General features: G+C 44.6%; 1 protein-coding gene across 2 annotated transcripts in view; it reads left to right on the top strand.

Moving 5' to 3' along the window:
• Positions 1-493: 493 nt before the first annotated feature.
• The window catches only part of CACNB4 (calcium voltage-gated channel auxiliary subunit beta 4), a 245,026-nt gene continuing 229,738 nt past the window's right edge, over positions 494-15,781 (top strand). The window contains exons 1-2 of one of the 2 annotated variants that reach the window (XM_037027819.1): positions 494-581; positions 1,085-1,168. In XM_037027819.1, the coding sequence (XP_036883714.1) occupies positions 522-581; positions 1,085-1,168 (144 nt within the window). In that variant the 5' untranslated portion in view covers positions 494-521. Of the gene's footprint in view, positions 582-757; positions 861-1,084; positions 1,169-15,781 lie in introns of those variants that run through there. The other variant, XM_037027820.1, reaches the window with a different exon arrangement.

Here is a 15,781-nt window from a genome sequence, read left to right as displayed (position 1 = left end):
TTCCAGTGCAGCAAACACACACACACACACACACACACACACACACACGCTGGTCGGTGCTTCCCACTCTCTGCCACGCTGTACCAGCATCCCTGCCCAAGTCCTGATTCATGAACCGTGCCACCTTTGTCTCATTTTAAACTGTGCAGACTATTTTAATCCTTCCACCCCCACCACAGATTTACCCCCTCCCTTCATCCTCTGGAAAGCTCTGATGCAAGGCGCTCGCTAGGTGAGAGCGCGCTTCTCCCCTTCGGCTTGGGTGGGCGAGACCCGGAGAAGCCCTTCCTCGGGACTCCGCCCGCCGGGCCGCTGCCCCGAACGCCGCTGGGGGTGCGGGGGAAGCGCCTGGGGCCCTTGAAGGTGTCGCGCCCTCCGAAGTGCCGGCAGGGTGCTGCGAGCCGGCGCGGTCCCGCGGCGGGGTGGGGAAGTCCTGCCGCCCTCCCCTCCCCGCTTCCGAGCCCTAGGGGGCCGTGGGCCCTGCGCCCCACGCGCTCGGGCGCGCCATGCACCTGTGAACCATGTCCTCCTCCCACGCCAAGAACGGGACCGCGGACGGGCCGCACTCGCCCACCTCGCAGGTACCGCCCCCTCCTCCGACACCCGCCTCCTCGGCAGCCCCGGAGCGCCCCGCCCTCGCGCCCGGCGCCCCGGGCCCCAAGTCCTGGGAGGCTGCGGCCTCTCTCCCCCACCCTCCTCCGCGTCCCTTTCTCCTCCCGCTCCTCCTCTTTCTCCTCCTCCTCCTTCTCCTCCTCCTCACCTCGTCCGGTCTTTGCGCTCCCGCTCCAAGCCCGCAGCTTTCCCCAGCAGATGCCAGGGACTAGGACCCCGCGCCCCGAGAGTCTTTGTTAATGGATGTGGTGGGTGCTCACGGGCTGCTCCTCTGGGGCATCTTTTCGGCTGTCGAGGATTGCAGTGGGCGGGTGGGGGTGGGGGCTGGATCTGGGGGCCCGAGGAGACTCGGGTGCGGGCTCTGGGGACCCCCGGAGGCTGGTCCGGGAGAGGACCGTAGCCGGGGGTGGCCGCCCGGGTCCACGCTGCGGTCCTCACCCGATTCTCTCTGGCCCCCGTGTATCGAGTCCAGGTGGCCCGAGGCACCACGACCCGGAGGAGCAGGTTGAAAAGATCCGATGGCAGCACCACTTCCACCAGCTTCATCCTCAGACAGGTAGGAGGCAGGTGCGGGAGGGAACCTGAGGAGCAAGTGGGCGGGAGGCCGGGCGCAGCCCCCACGTGCGGGATCGCAGGGTCGTGTCCCCGCGCGCGCCTCTTTCCAACCCCAGCCGGTGCCTCAGCTGCGAGTGAGAAACTCTGCGGCCGGCTTGCGGAGTCTTTTTGTCCCGTCGCCGCAGATCCGCCCCAGGAAGTTAGTTTGTGCGTGTGGACGAGAGTCAGCGAGGCCTGGTTTAGCGCGGGGACACTGGGTTTAAGACTGGAATATTTCTGGTTGCATTTTCAGTGCGTGGGGAAACGTCTTTAAACAGTGTAACTGGAGTTTGGATAACCAAAGCTCGTGAGGCCAGGCACCTGGGAGTTAGGGCTCTCTCCTCTTTTGAATACTCTTCTCTGTCTCTAGGTTTTGGGAGGAGATCTCCGAGCTCTAGTCAGAAAGAGGACACTTTGAGCAGAAAGTTTTGGTATCCGTTTGGGACCCCTTCTTTGGTTCTCTAAATTAGGGAAGGAGTGCCAGATCTGTTTAAGTCTAAACAAGCGAAGGTCGGCTCCCAGTTCCCGGGGTCTGGGTGGTAATACACTTAGTGTTTGTTTCTCAGTGGTTGTTTTTCTTCTGCATGGTTCCTGTGCGCGTTGTGTGTGCTGAAGACCGCAGGTTATGCGGAATACTTAGGTGCCTTTTACCCTGACCCAGGAAATTAGTCCTTAATTTTCATTCTGTCCATGTGTTGTAAATGAAACCACCCCTAAAAAGCTGATGGGTGCTAGGAAGATCATGCCCCCCCCCAAAAAAAGTGAGTCACCTTGGTTTCTTTTTGGAACAGAAACTGTCAAGATGTGTGTGCGTTAGGGGTGACTTGGGGAGGATGTTGGTCGTTGCACCAAGATGCTGTTATCCCAGGCTCCACTGTGGACTGCTGGAGTGACCTTGGCAACTTTTTTTCCCTCTAGGTCTAGGTCACTCAGAGCCTCCAGCATTGTGAAATCTGTTTTTAACCTATGATGACAGCTTCACTGTGTTTCTATAGAGATTATCTCATCAATTTGAACAGGTTATCCACCACGAATGGGCATTAGACTAAAAATTGGACTCAAACCCTTCCTAAACCATCCATAAAGCATAATTAGATATAATGTAGATATTGATTTTCTGCATTGACAAAAATTGTTGCTGCTTTTCTTTAATTCATTGAGCACTAAGATGTGCATTATTTTTAAGTATATTTTGGATTCTGAGTTAATTTTAAAAGTACATTCCATTCTCTTTGCTGTGCTTAGATTTATGTGTTTGATACAGCAAAGACATTCTTCATCTTTAAAAAATTGTTTTAGTTATGTGACTGAGATCTTATTCTCGTTCGTTTGGTAGGTACCTATTTTGGGTAGTGTGTTATTGTTGCAAAATTCTTAGAAATACCAATTATACAGCAGCGTCTAACTAAATGCTTTTGAATTCATCTGCACCATCATTTCACTAATGCTTTATTTTACTAAGTACAAACAAAATAATCAATATTCTTTCTAATTTTATTCTGTCCTCAATTTGCTCCAATAAATGATTAAGATAATACATGTATAAGTTCTTGCTTAGTATGCTGGTATATGTTGCCATAAAACTATGAAAAGTATTGCATGGTAAAATAAATAATTTGGGGAGTAATTTAAAGCAATGCAGAGGTTTAGAACAAACATTATTTCATAAGTCTTTCTGTTACTGGGATTTGTTATTTTGATAAAATGGTCCCATTTAAATTGAAGAATTGGTTGTAATTATATCACATACACAATCTTCCCATATTTTTTCTGCAAAAAATACATACTTTTTAAAGCACTTACAGTTCAGTAAATCTCTTACACATGATCTCATCTCAATGGCATAACACAGATTTCTATAATGGCTACAAGAAAAATAACTGAGGGATTTTCATTTTTTGAGAAGATTTAAAAATGACTGCAAATGATATTTAACAGTGTATTTTTGAAATAAAATTGAACAGTTTTTATCCAAATGTCAAAAAGAATTTAAAGCACAACAGCTCTATATGTTATTAGAGCTTCATTATTTGTTACATGACCAGTGATTTACTATTTTTGAATTCTTGATGCATTGGGTGTACTGGAATTTCTTGGTGATATTTCCCAGTCTGTGCGATGCTTTTGCATGTGAAGAAGATGGTGACAATACCGATAAAAATAGTGCTGCTAGTTTCTCTGTCATATTATTTACAAATACATGGGAAGGAAACTTTCACCAAAAGAAAAAAATTGATTTGTCAAATCAGGTTGGTAAGACTGGACTGGTGGTAAAGAGCAGAGGACAGTCAGCAAACTCACTTAATTAAACAATATCTATTCTTTGAGTTGGTGAAAATGTCAGTGTTTTGTGTGTACATGCACAGATGTATGTATGTGCACATACCTATGTGTGCACAAGTGTGAGTTGGCCTGAAAACAAGCAGAGTGAGAAAGAGAGCCTGCCTCTGAGGACCGCGCTCAGAATCCCTCAGGCATTCTTGACCTTGTTTCCTGATTTACTAGACTGCTGGCCTCCACAATTTAGGAGAGATGGAGGTTTTGGAATGAATCCAGAAAGCAACTAAGTGGTTTCTTTGAGGAAAGGTGAGAAGATTTAGTATTTTGCCAGTGAAAGGAGAGAGAGATACAGGTGACCCAGTATTGATCTTCAAACCAAGGCATTCTTTGGAAATGATATGGATTGTTCTCTGTCTTCAATGAGGATGAAACTCAAGAACTGGCTACAGTTAGAAATGAGTAAGACTTTCCTAAGACCACTGCTGTCATTTTAATGGCTTTCCGAGGGAGGCTGTGAAACTTTCTCCCAGGAGATTACTTCTGATAGGCTATTTAAGAATGGATTATTTATTCATATTTTATATTTTAATATATAAAATATATTTTATATTTTATTTTAAACATTTGCTATGTGCCGAGCAGTCTGCTAGATACTATGAAGGAGGAATGAAAAAGATGAATGGGGCATAGCCCCCATACCCAAAGGATTTTATAGTCTAGTTATGGAGACGTAGATGTAGAGAAAGAAACTATTTATGTGTAGCATAATGTGTGGCAGCAATATTGCAAGGAACGAGGGCGTGTCCAAAATGCCTACATGCGCTGACTATTGGAACGCCTGCGGATGTCACTCACTGCACGTACAGTTTGTAGGGTGGAGCAGTCCAGGTTACTCTCACTGGGGTTACTCCCAGTTTTCTCTCCACTGGGGTTTAAAGGGAAAATCTGATCGGAGTGGGATTGGTTTGTTGACCTGTCCTTGTTAAGTCTGCCCTGATGGGAACTGCAACGTCTCAGAAAACCTGACCCCTACCAGCCTCATCTTGAATCCAGAGCTCTCAGTTCTGGACGTACCACCCTCCTGCCTGTCCCAGGCCTTTTGCACACGCTGAGACCTCTCTGTGGAGGGTTCTTGCTCTTCCCTCCACCTAGTTAACTTTTATTCTTCCTTGCGATGAAACTTCAGTCATCACTCTTGTTTTAATCTCTTTGAGGAGGTCAATTCCCTAATCATGCACCTCATCCCAGAGTGCATTATGCCCATTCTCAGTAGTACCAACCACTGTTATAATTTAACATGTAATTAGATTTCTCTGTTAATGTCATTCTCCCCATCTAGATAATAAGTTCCACTTGGGCGGGGACATGTTTGGTTTGATCTCCTTCGTACCCTCATCATTTAGTGTAGCAGATATTCAATAAATACAGGGGTAACTATGGTTGTATGGAAAATAATGCAATAATTAATAAATAATACAAGAATAAACTCTGTGTTTTGCATTCTCACAACTGTAACCTAACTTTTGACCACCTCTCTATTCATTGGAATGAATGAAGGAACAGGTGGATAGAGGAATAGTTTGGTATATTTTAGGCATGGAGTTATGCTTCCACATTAAACTTTTTGTTTAATGGTGAGAAATTGCTTCCTAACAAACCTTTGCAAAGTTTGCAGGGGTGTGCAACCTTTTGGTGTCTCTGGGCCACACTGGAGGAAGAGTTGTCTTAGGCTACACATTAAATATATTGTGATGTGCAATCACAAAGGAAAGTCTCATAGTGTTTTAAGTAAATTTACAATTTTGTGTTGGGCCACATTCATAATCATCCTGGGCCACATGCAGCCTGTGGGTTGACACCCCTGGTAATGGCTTAAAACAACACTTTTTAAAAAAAACTTTCAGTATGCTTACTAGACAGTTCTGCTTTATTTGATTTTACCTGGGCCTGGCATGGCTGATAGGACTGAAATATCAGTTGCTCATGTGGTTGGGCAGCTGGTGCTGGCTGCTGGCTGAGAGCTGATCTAGAGCTTTTGGCAGGGGGCTCAGTTTTTCTCTACCTGTGTATTTGCTTAAGCTCCAAGGTGCCTGGGTTCCTAGAATGAGCATCACCAGAAGTGAAGGCTGAAGCTGCAGATTTGGTAAGACCTAGTATCAAAAGCTATCTGACACTACTTCCGTTCCAATCTCTAAGTCAGAACAGACCAGAGGGCCAGCCTAGTTTCAAAAACAGGGTAAATAGACTCTATATTTTGGTGGAGTAGAGAAAGGTCACCTTACGAAAGAGCCTGTAGAATGGAAGGTATTGCTGCAGACATCTTTGGAACCATCTGTCTTTGAGTAAGGAACCTTGTTTTTTAAGGCATGCTAATCCGGTGAGCATTACAATAATTCAGTGAACCCGCAGTGTACCTAGAGATCTACTAAGTTGATACTATAACCAAAAAAGCTGGCAAAAAAATTCTTTGGGTTGTAATTTGAACACTGACTATAGGCACCTTTTTCTGAAGAAATGCAAAATTTCCCCCAAAGAAATGCAAATTCATCAATACAAGGTGATATGCTCTGTGCCTAGCTCTAAGAATAATCATATGCATAGAGGCATATATATGCAAAATTTATCCATAAATTTAGACTCACAGAATTTTAGAACAGGAGGAGATTGCAGAGGGAAAGTGCTTCAATTTCCTGCTTTCAGATAAATAAAACAGAAACCAAAGGACATAAAGGCCTTACCAAAGTCATGCCAATTGATAGTGAGACAGTCTCAGATCCTACAGTTTTTCCACCACAGCGTTTTTATCCCTGAAGAATCAAGGCAGACATACAAATGCAAATCTGTGTGGACACAGGAAAGGACATGTGGAGCTTATTCCTCATAGGTCCTAGAGGTATTCTTAATTTATATGGTTATTGTGAAGAGCAGGGGAACAACCAGAGGATCTGGAGACAGGGGTTTGTTTTCACAATTTAACGTGGGCTGGAATTTTTGTTTGCATTATTCTTGGTTTATTTAAACCCTCCTGGTGTGTTTATTTACTAGCCACTGTTTTACCCAGAGTCGAAGCAAGAAGCAAAACTTCTTGAGTTTTTATAACTGAGGTACTTAAATGTAGAGACATGGTTAAATCGGTGATGAGATAGAGACGCTAAACCTAGATGTCGACAATAGTGGGAAGCCACTATCACCTCTAGGCTAGAAGGACAAGGAGAAGAAACTGTTATTGGAGCCCAGGGTCCAGAATCACTAGGTAGATGCTGGAATCACTGGAGTACCATTTTGCAGGAGCAAGAGACACACAGGATATTACCTCATACCTGTCAAAAAGACAAGAAATAACAAGTGTTGGTGAGGATGTGGAGAAAAGGGAATCCTTGTACACTGCTGCTGGGAATGTACATTGGTACAGCCATTATGGAAAACAGTGTGGCGGTGCCTCAAGAAATTAAAAGTTGAACTACCATATCATCCAGCAATTACACTTCTGGAACCAAAAATACTACTAAGTCAAACAGATGTCAGGGAATTAAGAAGTACAAATAGGTAGTTACAGAACAGCCATTAGAATATAAAGAGCAGTATAGGAAATGGAGTAGAAAAGGACCTACCTATGACCCATGGACACGAACAGTGGTGTGGGGATTGTCTGAGGAAGTGGGGGGTACTGGATGCAGGGGGGCAAAAAGGGAAAAATTGGGACAACTGTAATAGCATAATCAATAAAATATGTTTTTAAAGAGAAAAGATATATGCAGCATTATTTACAATAGCCAACATAAGAAAACAACCAAAGTGTCTATGGGTGAATGAATGGATGAAGAAATTGTGGTGTATATGTTATGGAATATTAGCCATAAGAAGAGGGAAATCTTGCCATTTGCAATGACAATATGGATGGACCTTGAGGGCATTATGCTAAATGAGATAAGTCAGACAAAGAAAGACAAATACCATATGACCTCATCTTTATGTGGAATCTAAAAATAAAGAACAAACACCCTCCCTCGCTCCCCCCACCACTCCCAAGCTCATAGATACAGAGATCTGATTATTGGTTCCCAGAGGTAGGGATGGGTGAAATGGGTGAAATGGATCAGACGGTACAAAGTTCAGCCAATTATAAAATAAATAAATCCTGAGGATGTAATATACAGCATGGTGACTACAGTTAATAACTAATACCATTTTGAATATTTGCAACTTGCAGATAGAGTCGATCTTAAAAGTTATCACGAGAAAAAAAATTGTATCTATGGATGGTGATGGATGTTTACTAGACTTGTGGTGATCATTTTGCAATATATACATATACCAAATCATTATGTTGTACACCTGAAAGTAATGTAAGGCTATTAGTCAATTATATCTCAATTAAAAGACAGAGAGAGAGACACACACAGAGGAGATGCAGCTTCTGCCAAAGAAGCCACTTGAGGTGGAGAGAATGGGAGGGAAACACTCTGGCTTCTTGCTTTTTTCCACCCTCAGCCCACACCCTCCCTCCCTGGGCCCCACGGGATGCCTTCCATCGGCTGAGTGTAGGTACGGGGAAGCCAGCTAACATGGGAGCCTGGGAAACAGCCTGCCAGCCTAGGCCCCCCTGAGACAGAATGCACAGCAGGGAAAGGGGAGGAATAAATCTAAGGGAAACAGGCCAAGACTGGCACAAACATTTATTATATTTTAGTTGCAGGGAAGACAATAATGAATTCTTTTCCATCAGCAAAACCGAAAGCTTTTATTTGACCTGTAAGTAGAACTTCCTTGCTAAATGGTATAATCCAATGACAACTGACTTTAAGGAAAAGTTTTTACCTGTTTCCTCTCTGAATTTTCTCTGTAATGCATCTCTCCAAATTGAGATCTGATAGAGCAAGAAAGAACTCTGCCTCTCATGGCAAATTCTTGCTCTTGGCTTTGAATAAATGGAACTGAATTGATCAAGCTCCTGACTGACAAATCTAATTATTGGGCAGCGAACCAGTTAACCAGTAATTTTTGCTTTTCTCCAAGTCCCTGTTTTTGGCACATAGAGTTCCCTAAATGTTATTTTTGTAGAAGAAAAAACTCCTTCCATTTAGGATGGTGACATTTTATTGAAACTTAGGTAAATTCTGATTCCAATCTTGATCTCTCTAGAAAGTCAGAGGGTGCCATGTGGAAACAAAAGCTGAGAATGCCCTCCGCTTTGCTGTGCTCACGCCTTAATGCTGCATGTTCAGATGGTGTGGTCCCTGGGCATCAAGGGCCAGAGACGGCTCCTTATTGAGGGGCAGAGCAAAGGAGGAGCTGAGAGAATGTAGTTTAGTCAAACCGCATGATGTAGTTAGTGTGGAAACTGGTCTCCCCAGTCCTGGCCAATCTACTAACTCAATGGGTTTAGGTGGGTCCAGCAAATCTAGGTCTGGCCCATCTTTTCTGGCTGAGGCCATGGTGTTGTCAGGCTCATCATCTTCCTCTGAGTTTGACCTGTTCATGGTCTCATTTCTGTGGTTCATACTCAGAAGAAAGCGTAAACCCTAACCAGGGCAAGTGGGCTTGCAAGTCACTCAGGTTCACTGATGACTTGGAACCATCCACAGATGTGTGGGGAGTGGGCATGAGGCCTCATTTCTCTCTGTAGCTCTCCGTGTTTGGCCTCTGCATGCCTTTTAAGCAATATTTTGAAATGACGTTCTTCCTAGGACCACAGGCAGTGCCACTCTCTGCTTGCTCCCTCTTTGCTGGAGCTTCCTTCCCAGGAGCAGTGTGTGTACTCAGAAACAGAGATCCTGAGCCCTGCAGGCAGAGCCCGTGGATGTTTTCACTTCCTAGGAACCCAGGTGTTGACCAGTATTCTCACTGTGAGCTAAGCAGAGCACTGCCTTCACCATCTGCAATCAACTCACTTTAGAATGCCTCTCCAGATTACAAATCATGAAATTAGTAAGTCTCAAGAAGAGGTAGGCTTTATTTCCAAAGTGCCCCCATAAACAACACTCTGACTTGAACAGCCGGTATTGTCTTGCCTTCACAGTTACAGGCTCTGGTACTTCATGAACCAGGAACACGTTCAGGTAGACTTCAGCACTCTGTCCTAGAAAGAAGGTAAGTTACAGACTATAGAGCAAAACATGAATTTTACATGGATGTAACCATGTGAACTGAGGCAAGGAGAGAGCGCAGGATTAGAACTAGAAGCATGAATTAATGAGTGGGCTAAATCAGAGATTCAGTTTTCAGGGAGTACTTTTATTGCTTTCAAGTAACAATGGTGATAAGCTGTGTGCTATGGCAGCCAGTTTTCTGAAATAGATGAGGCTGGTGCACGATCAACACCTGGCTTGTGCACAGATCGAGATTTGAAATTCCTGGAAGGTAGTTCTTATGGACATGTAGACATGTCTACAGTGTAGACATGCCACTCTGCAAACTCTCCTGTTTTCTTTAACACATCCTTCCTTATTACCTAGAGCAGAGGTAACGTACTTGAATCTGAAGGGATGGCACTCAGCACTTGCACTTCAGCCCCTGAAACCTTTAGGAGAGAGGGGCTGTAAAACTTAGGACTGGACTGGACAGGACTGGATCTTTTGATCATTTCACTGCAATCATATGGATGACAAACCATTCCTAGTTTATTCTTCATTTTATGTTTTTTTCTGTTGCTGGGGTATCTTTGACAAGGGTTGCGATTTAACTGCTATAGCACACAGGTGACCAACACAAGGCCCTGGTGCCGAATCCGGCCCTCCACCTTGTTTCTACCCGGCAGCAGCACCAAGCGCTTTGCCCCTAGTTAAGGAGTCCTAACATTTGTACAGTCCTAAAATTACATCTGGCCTTTGAAGGCAACTCCGATGCTGATGGGGCCCCCAGTGAAAATGAGTTTGACACCCCTGCTATAGTAGTAATCTTGAAAAGAATCTGCATTTTTCCTGGTTATCAGAATCACCAGAAATGGTAAAGTTTTGTAGTGTTCACTGTGTTTGAATATTATATATAATAATTATTTTTAAATTAGGAAAATTTGTTTAGGAATTTCTTTCTTAATAGAGGAAAGACCAGCAGTAATGGAAATGCACAGTAATTTATGTAGATGAATTTATTATACTCTCCTCCTTTCTTCTCAAATGACAGAGTGCCAGTGTTAACAACTCGAATGCTGATTGTTTTCCAAGTCAGACAGGTGGGTAAAATGATCACTGTGAAGGTTAGAGTGCTCTGCAGGCGTGATTTCTTATTGGCCTCATTGTGTGCATGTGTGTGTGTGTGCGCGCGCGTGTGTGTGTGTGTGTAACAGAAAGGGGGACATCATTCTGTAATTCCAAGGCTGTATCCTGTTACCATCCTGATCCAATTTTAGATCACTTTCATCACCCCAAAAGAAAGCTTGTACCCATTAGCAGTCGTTTCCCATCCTTCTCCCAGCCCTAGGCACCACTTAATCTAATCTCCAGCACTACAGATTTGCCTGTTATACACATTTCATGTAACTGGCATCATACAATAATTTAGGAACTTCGTGACTGCCTTCATATTTTTTCACTAACATATTCCCTGCACCAGCTGAGGGTTCCCAGTTGGAGCCCCTGGCCTAGATGTGCAGTTGTTGGCCTGTGGGTGGAAAGGGACTTGCATCAAGCCCACGTCCCAGATGGCTTTGCAAGTGACTGTGTTGAATGGGGTGTCTCATGTTTACATTTATTTTGGAGCTACTGTCTCAGGGAGTTTTTAGCAGAATTTTTAACCTGCATGGAAATGACACCCCTGACGTCCTCCTCATTCTCGGGACTGAACAAAACCGAGTGGCTCTCACCTATAGGAAAGGACATTATGGGATGAGAGGAACAGGATTACTGCAGTCTGTCAGAGCAACGTAAGTGGTTACTGCCATGATTTTCAGTAACTTTTAGTAATAGCAATGTCTTGGGTATTTATAATTCAAAATACTTCTTTTATCTACATCTTCACAATAACTCAGCTTTGGTCATTGTAATATTTCTTCCTTGAGAGATACAGTTCAGAAGAAAGCCAAGTGCTTGACCGTTAAGCGAAGCACTGTGTTTGTGGGAACTGTTGGGCACATAGCACTGCACTGTCCACATGGCAGGTGCCGCTCAATTATGTTCCCGCGCTTCCCTGGGGGACGAAAGTCAATTATCAACACAGTTGTGTGGCAGAGAAATAGGTCAGCTGCAAACATTCTCTGCTAATTTCAGAAAGATTGGGGAGTGATTTAGTTTGGAGGATTTTTTAATTCTTTTTGTCCCGTGTTGTAGGGAGACCTTGCAGTAGCGAAGGCTCAGTGTTTCATTCGGTCTTGATGGTTATGCTCACTTACTTTCATGTAACATAAATACTCTTTTGATCTGTAATACAGAAACCAAACCAAATAATATATTTTTGAAAACTATGTCAAATATACATGGTAAGAATAATAATGTGCACCGTGGTTATTGTTATTATTTTATTGCTATTTCAACGTGAATAGTCATGATGCTCAGCGTTTAAACTAACCCAATAAAATGCAAATTTCCTGTTTCTAAGTATTTTTTTTTACCTAATGCTTCTACATACAAAGAATTAATTGCCAAAAAAAGGAAGGCAATTTTTTTTAAAATGGCATTTTAAATGAATGTGGCAGGTTATTTAAAAAGTACAAACAGACAAAACTTCAATATATCCGACTTACAAATGTGCTAAAAATATCCACCATTATCCAGGCCTCCTACCGCAACTGCGGCCTTGTTTAAAGCAACAGAAACAACAGAAAACAGACCCGGGAGTGTTCGCCAAGCCTTGGGCCCCAAGCTGGGAAGACCCAGGAAGCACTGTGGAAGCTGACCAGACAGACCCTCAGGGTGGGCACGGGAAGTTAGGGCTGGGGCGGGACCCTGTGCAGAGTGGTGCCCTGCCCCAGAATTCCTGCTTCCCCACCCTGAACGCTTTCCTTCTTCCTCCCCTGTCTGCAATCCGAACAGTTTCAAGATGATTTGGGTTACTGAGCAGCCTATTTTTAAAATGTGAGCACTCCCAGGAGCCTTAAGGGGTGCTAGTCATTCATACATTAGTGTCATTTGCCTCACTGCTCACAGATATGCTCATCTTACCGTCTTACACAAGCCCAGCACAACAAAGCAGAGGGGGTCCCCAACAAAGAGCCTCCCTGGGGCAGTTGGTTCTTCCACACAGTGTTCTCCCCCTACTTCTCTGTCCAAACTCCTACCCTCTCCCCTCCATTCTTCTCCCCACCCCTCCATCATGTCACTCCTTCTCCTTGAAGAGGTCTCACCATTTCCACCTGATGACAATCTTTCTATCTGTCAGACCCTTCTAGCATCTTCTCCTCTGTGAAGCTCTGTAATTCGGCTCCAGATCTTCTTCTCTGGCACTCCCTGACGTCCTCTTTTGACTGGTAATCTATTAAATTCTCCTTGGCGTAACCTGAGGTCCCCATGACTCATCAGCCGAAGGTCTACCTGGACATTGTCCCTAACCTATCATGTGGGACAAGAGCAAAAAGGAGCAAAAGAAGAAGTTATAAGGGATCAACATTAATAATCTGCATTTTGCTTGTTCATCTTGCTTAACTGGCGTCATAGGAACTCAACCCCTTGCCTGCTTTCTGTGAGTCCCAGGGGTGCTCGTTACCCTGCCCCTCATCGGTGTCTGCTGCCACAGCCTCGGAGAAGGCTTGTCCCGCTCTGGTTGCTCTGCCTTTGTGAGAACACTACTGAGAAGCTGTTTCTCAGTCAAAACCTAGAAGGTGACGAAGGGCACCATGTTTCTCCGTTCAAGCTGTGTTCCAGACTTTCTCAGCTCTGGGTCTCTTTCTGTCTCCTGGGCCCTTGAATGGCACCTCCTGTGCCCTGCATCTCGCAGATTCCTTTGAAAAGCCAGACTTGCATGCTATCAGCCCTCACCTCTCTTTGTAGGGTTACACGGGGGGACAGACCTCATTCTGCTTCTGCCCTGGGACACAAGACTCACTTCTAACAAGGATTCCAATATAAGTTGCCCTACACAAATTGATGTAGACAAAGATAAACTTTGAATCCCGTTTAGCCTCTGCTGCAACATACTCTTAATAATTTATGCTCTTTTCTTGATTTTTGCTTTATGAATTTGCATTGGGGGCCATGGTGTTGAAGAAGTAAGAGGCAAGGGAAAGGTGAGGTTAGAGCTGAAGGGCTTTGGCAGTTAGTGGGGGCCTGGGTGGGTTGTCAGAATGGAGACCTTGGGACAGATGGAGGGCACTGGATACCTCCGGACAAAAGACAGTGGCAGGTGGGAGTTGGTTTCAGAAAAGGTGGATGAGGATCAAACTTGGTTTTCTTTTTAGACTTTGTTCTGGAACTGTGTTTGTTCTGGAACTGTGGGCATCAAACACAGAAACACAGTGGCAAATAAACAGAAATTCAGCACCAAGTGGCTAAGGCAAAATACTGAATTGTTGGCTGACACAAGTGAAAAGTCCTGCAGCAGGTCTGGCTGACGTCAGAGGTGGCCAGTTCCATGAGTTCATGACTTCATCGGGGTTCCTGCTCTCTCTCCCACTCCCCCTCTCTGGCCAGTTCTTTCAACAATGCCTGCTCTTCTGTGCTCAGTTCTGTGTGCTGGCCTAGGCCTCAGGTTAGTGCCTGTCATGGCAGCAGCAGTGGCCACAATGGTTCAGGATCTCCCACCCATCTACTGCCCTGTCCCTAGGAGGAGATATCCTCTCTCATGGTGGCTCCAGCAGAATGAATGGGATTTTTGTTTGGCAGACATGCTCTCCTCCCCTGGTGACACACACACACACACACACACACACACCCCTTGAATCTTATTGACCTGAAATGGCTCATGTGTCAACACTGCACCAACCAGGGGACCACCTGGAGCCAGGAGGTGGCCACTCCTGGAGAAGAGATCAGGGCCCATGCTGCCAAGGCTGAGAATGGGGAGGACCAGTTCCCTAAGGGAATTTTGGGAGCTAGTGGTGGACAGAGGGGAATATGGTTATTGCAGAGGGAGTTAGCCAGACGTCGACTCAGAGAAGGCCCCTCAAGCAGAGCCAGGCAAGGTAGTGGGCATTTCTTCCTTTTCTTGCTCTTTCTTCCTCATGTGCCATGTTTCAACGGGTCTGTGGGTTAAGTAGGAACTTTCAAAAAATTGTGGTAACATAGATATAAGACAAAACTTACCATTTTAACCATTTTTAGTGAACGGTCAGTGACACTAAACGCATTTACGTTGTCACCACTACCATCTACCCTAGATCTGATTTTGTGGGCCCATCTGGGAGTCTGACTTTCTAGTGTAATATCGTTTCTTAGTGAGAAAATACGTACCAAGTCTCAAACAACCGTCTAAACAATGGATTTCTGGGATACCACCCAAGTATTAATACAGGGGTGACTACCTGAATTAATCTTTCTCAGGGCCTGTTTTCCTGCCTGCAAAATGGGGGTTTGAGTGGGGTGGGCTTGGTGACCCCTGAGGTTCATTCAAGCTCTAGTATTACAGAACTATGCGTCTGTGTGCACAGATGTGTGTGGTCAACGCATTCGTCTTAGAAAACACTGTTCTGTAGTTTTGGTGGAAATCCTGTGACACTTAGCTGCTGAGATGAGCTCATAAAACACAGAGTTACCAAAAATTATTGAAAGTGTTAGATGAAGACATTCTTTTAAGAATGTAGCAAAGAGCTGATGCGCAGAAGTTCACAAGAGGAAAGATAATTTGGATGGAGCTGGCAGTTCTAACTGTTTCAAGCATGTGCACGCAGAATGCAAGGATATGCAGAGAATAGAGTGGGCTGTCAAGAATGAAGTATTTGTGAAATGTGGCAAGATGATTCTCAGACATGCATCCTGGAAGCTATTAAGAGGAAGTCGGCTGAGGAGTCGTGTGGCCCCTGCTGTTAAGATTATTAAAGCCACCAGGAAGAGCAAGGAGCTAATGGGGCTTTACATCTATAATAAGAATAACAGAAGTTGCCAGACTGAAACTTTGCTCTAGGTGAGTAGAACCACAAGATTGATTTTCATCATTTGAAAGCACTGCATTAAGAGCTTTCAATACTGACTTTTCTGCTTATCCCTGGTTTCTCGGGACATGATATTTTGTGTAAGTAGTTCAGCACGGCCTCCTGTATTTTAGTAAGTGAGGTGGGGATTTCTGTTTTTAAGTGAAATTAAGTAGTCGGCTCTGGGGCATCTGTTTACAACAGACCTTGTGTGTTCAGGTTGCCTTGGGTAAGCTGGTGCATTTGACTGTTTTCCTTCTCATCCCTCTTACAGTCGATGGCACATGCTCCTTACTTATT

This window comes from Sturnira hondurensis, unplaced genomic scaffold, assembly GCF_014824575.4.
Source record: "Sturnira hondurensis isolate 20B ecotype Veracruz unplaced genomic scaffold, ASM1482457v3 Scaffold0019428, whole genome shotgun sequence".
NCBI lineage: Eukaryota > Metazoa > Chordata > Mammalia > Chiroptera > Phyllostomidae > Sturnira > Sturnira hondurensis.
The sequence above is the reverse complement of the archived record's forward strand: the minus strand, read 5'-3'. Positions and strand labels throughout refer to the sequence as shown.